The sequence below is a fragment of the Alnus glutinosa genome, chromosome 2 (genome assembly GCF_958979055.1).
Source record: "Alnus glutinosa chromosome 2, dhAlnGlut1.1, whole genome shotgun sequence".
NCBI lineage: Eukaryota > Viridiplantae > Streptophyta > Magnoliopsida > Fagales > Betulaceae > Alnus > Alnus glutinosa.
The window spans coordinates 1,219,382-1,226,539 of NC_084887.1; the positions used below are offsets into that span (position 1 = coordinate 1,219,382).

The 7,158-nt window shown below is 35.4% G+C and overlaps 1 protein-coding gene across 1 annotated transcript; it reads left to right on the forward strand.

The window, feature by feature from the left end:
* Window positions 1-2,027, forward strand: LOC133861678 (glucan endo-1,3-beta-glucosidase 4). The gene is made up of 3 exons (XM_062297465.1): window positions 1-148; window positions 741-992; window positions 1,769-2,027. Exons 1-3 carry the CDS (start codon window positions 82-84, stop codon window positions 1,801-1,803), a joined length of 354 nt encoding a protein of 117 aa, XP_062153449.1. The 5' UTR covers window positions 1-81; the 3' UTR covers window positions 1,804-2,027.
* The last annotated feature ends 5,131 nt before the right edge of the window (window positions 2,028-7,158 follow it).

A 7,158-nucleotide genomic window follows, 5' to 3' on the forward strand; every position in this document is an offset into this window, starting at 1 on the left:
GGCCATGAAACTTCTCTAAGGATAGGTCACTCCCCCTCCCTGAGCCCTCTCTGTGTATCGCAGGCGCACAACCCCACACCAATGTCAAATCTTTTGCCGATGTTATTTCTTGCTCTGCTCTTTCTGTCAACAATTCCACAGAAATCAGGTAAATTAACCAATACCCACTTGAGTTTCCAGTTAAATACTTATAAATCTTTCATGCAACCACAAAAGAATCCATCTTATAGCCAATGTGGAATACCAAACTTAAGGTTCAAACTTTATATTGATGTCAACGATTGAGAATCTCCATGCTTGTTCTAGCCTAGTCTTCTGTACATTTCCTGCTTACTTAGGGTCCGTTTTGGATTTACAATTTCAAAATGTGCAAAATGCGATTTTTAAAAACACAGTTAGGCGTTTGGTAAAACTACAGTTTAACCTTTAAAATGTACCTTCTTGCATGCAATTTAAAAACTCAAATTTTCTACGTCTTCAAATCACACAGTTTTTTTAAAAACGCACTCCTAAACAATACATTTTCTGCGATTTGATTTAAAATTTCACTTTTTATCTGCAAAACTGTAGTGCCAAACGCACTCTTACAACAATATACAATCAAAGATGCTCCATTCCTAACTCTAGGAGCTCTTGTTGTCTCTTCATTTATCATTCTTCTGCCCGAAGAAAAACCAGGTATTTGGCAAAGAAAATGCCCCTCTACTAACATTGTTATTCAATATTTGTCCATGTATTAGATGGGGAGTTTGAGCAATGGTGCATAGCCGATGAACAGACCCCAGATGAGGAGTTGCAGTTGGCCTTGGATTGGGCTTGTGGGAGAGGCGGTGCAGATTGCAGCAAAATTCAGGTGAACCAACCCTGCTATCTCCCAAACACTGTGAGGGACCATGCTTCCTATGCCTTCAATAACTACTTTCAGAAATTCAAGCACAAAGGTGGATCTTGCTACTTCAAAAGTGCTGCCTTGATCACAGAACTTGACCCAAGTGAGCACTACTCAAATCCTTAAAAACTATTGCCATTATTTGGGTCCATTTGGGTTTACAGTTTTAAAAATACAATTATAAAATAGCAACTTGAAAACACAGTTAAATATTTGTTAAATTTGTAGTTTAGCTTTTAAAAACGCACCCTTTTGCCTGATTTGAAAACACAATTTTTTATACATTTTCAAACTGCATTTTTTTTATTAAAGAAAAAAAATGCACCCCCAAATGAAGCACTTTCTACGATTTGGTCTTTCTTTTGTCATAGTCACATGGTGTTGAGTCAAGAAATGGTCATGTCCCAGGTGCCTAGATACTCTAGACAGGTGACATTCAAACGGCTGTCTAAAGTAAAGATTTCTTTCTTTTTCAGACATTACTTTCAATTGTGTGCTGCTGGAGGAATCGATTCGTTTACCTTTTGATCATTAAGAAAACAAATCAGGAGTATTAGAATGTTAGTTTAAGTGATTAAGTTTATTATTTTCTATCCGTTTCACCTTATGGAATATACCTGGTAATTTAACATGGTTACATAACAGAGATTATGAGTTTGAATCCAGACTTCACAGTTTATCCTATTTCTTTAAATATGATCGACTAAATAATGTTTTCTGTACGTTTTCACTTTTTAACAGTGCTATAAAAGAAATATTTGAGTAAATGAAATGAAGGCGATCATAATCTATATATATGCATAGATTATTTGTACTATAATGGTTATTCTTTTAATGATTATTTCTTCAATATTTGTTCTTTTAAATGTTTGCCTACAGGTCATAACTCCTGCACCTACGAGTTTGTTCCCTGACATCAAATGATTATCAGCATTTAAAATGCCAATAATAGAAGTCTAATTTGAGAGGCTTTTTTTTTCTTCCTTGTTTCTAGCTTTGCCCTTGTTGTATTGCAAAGAGATTGGTCTTCTTTAATGGAAGCAAACTCAAAAGCCTACACAAGTGAGGTTGAAATCATTTTGGGTTCTGTTTTATCTCAAAATAATGAGTTGAGAGAATGAATTTAGCTGTGCTTTTCCATGAGGGCATGTCATTATACTAAAGTAGATTTGGACATTTGGACAGAATTTTCCACCGAATTAGAGAATTGGATCAGAGAATTGTCTGAAATAGAGTATGAATTATCTTACTTGCTTAATACACACACCAACACTTCTGCATAAAAACAAAACATCAAACATGAAAAGCGGAAAACTCCTATGTTCCTTTCATTACAATATTTCTGAACAAGTTCCTGGATAACAAGCCTAAAGGTTTTCTTATTGAGGATAGTGACGATATTGACCGTGACCTTCATACAGAGCTGGAGCTTCTAACTATGACGAATGTGCTAACTATGGATATGATGCCAGAAATAGACCGATTTTATATCACCCTTCAATTCGAATTAGCAAAAGCAATGTATCTACTCTAATAAGTAAAGGCGGTCCATCTAGCTAGATTATACGCAGACTAAGCCTTACAAACAAACCAAGCAAGGTAAGATTCAAGAGCTGACGAGCTTCAGAGATGAATAGTTCAAGTGCCAATCTAGAGGGCAATCATGGTTGGGGAAGGCAGAAACAACATCTTGCTGATTCACCTTGATAATGACATTATTAGGTCATTCCACTACTACATTTCTTATGGCAAATGACGCAGCTCCAACTTCTCCACCACTGCATCCTCTTCTTTTTCTTTTTCTTTTTTTTTTAATTGAGTAAGGAAAAAAGGTTACAAGGGACGATCTTTCACACTCTGGATCCGAATGAAAGAGAGAATGGGTGATCCTATGGGAATGCTTCCAAATATAAGATGAGAAGCGACCCATTTAGTTAAAGCATGTGCCTGATAATTGGCACAGCGAGATATTTTCAAAGCATTCCAGCTTTGAAATGAGAATAAACTTAAACTAATATTAAAACTATATTAGAAAAGTTCCATAAGGAGAAAAGCTCTGGAGAATTAATTGTTAGTATAACTAAAAGAGTATCTGCACTATCAATAATAAAATGAGCATAACCCAAAAGTAAAGCAAACCAAGAGGCCAGAAGAGCTACAGAAGCTTCACCACCACCATTGCATCTTTTTTTACACATTATCGATCTTTTCTTAATTCAACATATCAAACTAATAGCTGTTTCATTTTCTTTTAAGTATGCTAAGAATCTTTGAAGCTACATATTATCTTAAAAAATATAGGGGTAATTACCTTTTCCCTCCATGAACTACCAAAAAATGTGCGATGCCCCCATGAACTACCAACTCGACCAAAATAGAGCATTCAACTACCAAAGATAATCATTTTCCCCCCTTCCGTCAGTCACACGCCGTTTTACCCTCATTTTCTTCTTCTTTTCCCCCTATGAACTACCACCATCTTCCTCTTTTCCCCCCATAAACTACCATCATCTTCCAACATGCCCCCATATAAAACGGCACATGACCCGTTGACCTTTTGTTTTAACCCCTTTGACTGACGGAAGGGGGGAAAATGGTTGTTTTTGGTAGTTGAATGCTCTATTTCGGTCGAGTTGGTAATTCATGAGGGCATTGCGCATTTTTTGGTAGTTTATGGGGGAAAAAGGTAATTACCCCAAAAATATATATAGATATGATAGGTGTTAAATAACTTATTCCAACTTAGTATTTTTGCTAAAATACCATATTAATCACCGCTTATCTCAAAAACTTAATTTAATAAAAAATAATAAACTTTAATCATTAAATTAATATTTTTTGTTGGTACAGTAAATTTACTATAGGCCACTCAGACATATCAACTACATGGAAAATAATTTTTTAAGGCTAGTAGCCTGCATGCGGCAAACATTTAAAATCCATATTCAGGAGCCTCTCTTTAAATAAGCATGTATCCCCAAAAGTCATATTACACCTTCCATCTCCCGTTCTCTCCATTACACTTTCTTCCTCAAATATCTTACTAATTTAAGCATCAAAGGCTCTTCAGTCCTTCAGGACAAGTGGTTTTCTGTAACTCTTTATCTTATTTTGTAGGAGTCCCGTCGCCAGTCTGACCGTCCGAAAAATTGCTTCAACATTCTATATGTAGAAATAATAGGCAAATAACATGCTTGGGTTTGGAAACTTAGAATTAATTCTGAATGATGGAGCTGCTATTGGGTTGGGCTTCCTTCCTCTAGTTTTTATAAGATCAACCAGAAGAGGAAGCAGGGTTACACATGCACAAGGGTAGGTGTTCTTCTAATTGGAAAAGTAGGTGGGGGCTTGGCTTGTATTTCCATCACTGATTGAGCACCTCGGATGACATGCCCCATGATTATGACACTAATGTTGTCTGTGGCCAGGTTTCGACTTCTAGCTTCACATTTGTCCACAATTTCACCGACCACTCAATAAGATTACAGATGTGTGGTTGAAACTTAAATCTCTGTTATTGAATGTTTATTATGTTACTAGTGGCCTCACTGGCAGAAAAGGAATGGTCCCAAAGAGTGCCTCACTGGCAGAAAAGGAATGGTCCATTTTTGCACCCACCACTCAGGTGATGAAGTGATAACAATGAGAACTTTTTTGTTAGCTGATTGATACCACTATTTCTATAGATCTTATGCACAAGATCCATCTCCTCCATTGATTTTGGAGATCAGCAAAAGTATGGATGAGGGTTGAATATGTGACTAGAAATGTAGAAAATTAAACCACCTTGTCCGCAGATATTCTTTCACGAAAATGTAAAGTATACACGCGTGAAGATTGAGTCCAAAACAAGAAAGATGTCACAATTGTCGGTGATTAATATAGCATAGTTGGGTCTAAACCCGTAAGCTTTATAACCCAATATATAGAATATTCAATTGAAACAAGGGTAAATTGTGGACTCAGAGTTCGAACTTAAGATCTCCGCTCTGATACCATGTTAAAAAAATCATGACTTATTCCTAAAGCTTAAGCCGATAGAAAATGTTGATCAATTTGATCGTTTAATTAATACCATGCGAGAACTTCCAAATCCAATGAGTGGCACAAGTGAGAATGGCTTGAGAGTCTGAGACAAAGGTAAAGGAAACTGAAGTACAATCTCTGTGTTGTAATGTTTGTGTGCCAACAATGGCTTATTGAGCTAAAAAAATTTATTCCGTGATTGATGGATTAAAGTATTGAGGAAGACAAACTGGTCGTAAGGCCCTACTAAAACATTGACACGGCAATTAAAGATAGAAAAAAGGTTTTTGTCCAGTACGACGATTTAAACAAAGACCAGCAGAAATCACTCTTCTTAGACTTCAGGTGCTGAGATGATCAACAAATTTATATTCCCATTGTTACGCCATTGTCTTTTCTTACATATATAATAAATCCCTTTATCGAGGTATTCGAGAAGAACAAGTTGTTTCAGCTAGATTCCGTCAACAATTATTGACTATCGAATTGGGGATGACTGATGTTTAAGTCAATATGTATCTAAGAAAATGGCTCGAAATAGAAATACGACAAAGTTTTGGGTGGAGACCAAAAAGTCCCCTTTACCTAGTTTTCATAAGTTATCTTTTATAATGACCTGCACTCAACTGCTTATCACTAGTAATTACTTTATGGCGATGGTTTTCGGAGCGGCTTATTTTACGTTCCTCCACTTCCCATCATGCCCTCTGCTTGAGATTCGGGGCTCATGAGGTGGTTATAAAAGTAGCCCAAGTGACGTGGAAGAGGTACGGGAGAGATTCTGTGTACCAATGGTTTGGTGAGCTCGAGTTAGCGAATTGGTATGTCGGTTATATGGGCTTTTGAACCCATAAGTTCAACCAATCCAAAACGATCAATTTTTCGTAGTTTCTTGACCAAAAGGCTAAAGAAAGTGTTGCCTTGATGGGGGCTTGTAAACCAATCGGATGGTTAATTGGACCACTGACTGCATATGAGATTTACAGCAAGAAAGTGTGCAATTCTTGGTCTCATTTCTTGAATACGGTATGACTCGATCATATTGGCTTAGTCTATTAACATTTGACTAATTTTGTGAGAGATGAATGCTACACATATTCTCAAGTACTCACTATTTAACGTGACAGTAAAAATTACAATTAAATAAAATAACAAATAAAAATACATAATGATTTTTACTAACACGTCAAAAACTAAGTGCGGAGTCTATAAAGTATTTCTCTTTGTGGGGTCTCATCTTTCTCGGAGAGAATAAATCCACTTTCGATGAAAGAAAAAGAAATTTTGTTCTTGATTTGAACATTTTGAAAAGGATTGAAGCAACACAACTCTGCAGCACCAGTCAACTTTATGATTTTCCTGTCGATTATTCTTATTCTAGGGTCTCTTGAAGAATTATTTATAACCCCAATATGGTCTTCCATTGAAGTCAAAATATTATAGATTTTGGCGTGGAATCAAACATAAATTAATCCTGTTGAAGAGTTCGTGAAACTGTGACACTGTGGGCGATTTTTTTATTTTTTTTTTATTTTTTTTAAATGAATTAAAAGAGAATTGAATTGTTTACTTTTGTATGCATTTGAATTCGAGAATGTCCTGAAGAGATTAAGAATATGAGAGGCCCAAGAAGGTTCAAAGAATGTATACTAACATCATTACAGTTTGAATTTTTCTCATGAAATCATGTTACATGTCCTTGGATTGTGATTTGTACTGCAACCTCCATTTGTTTAGATATTCTATGGATTCTAATCAGTGACTTTAGGTTGAGACTTCAAGTTCCCTGTATCCTTGTTGACTATAGTTAAGGTACTAATTTATATTTTTTTTATATTAATATAATAAAAAATTTGAAAAAGAGGGCAACAAAGTTATGTTTATTATTAATATCGATTAAATTCATTTTTCCTAACATGGTATTAGCAGGTGTTTTGAGTTCGAACTTTTTGACTCCATAATTTTTACTCCTATTCAAGTAAATATTTGACGGTTTGGGCAGATGTGGAGTTTGAGTCTATATGTGAAAGAGGTGTTAAAGTATTTATTAAATAATTTAATTTATTATTTTCTATAGTCTAAAAAAAAAAACAGTCAGCAACCTAAATGCAATATAGGTGTTGGATCTAAGTCCTTCACATTGAGGGGATGAAGTGATCATCATCATTATATAAACATAACAAGCCTAGTGGAGCTTATAGGTTTGCCTTTTTATTTTCTAAATACTAGGATAAAAAGGGTTA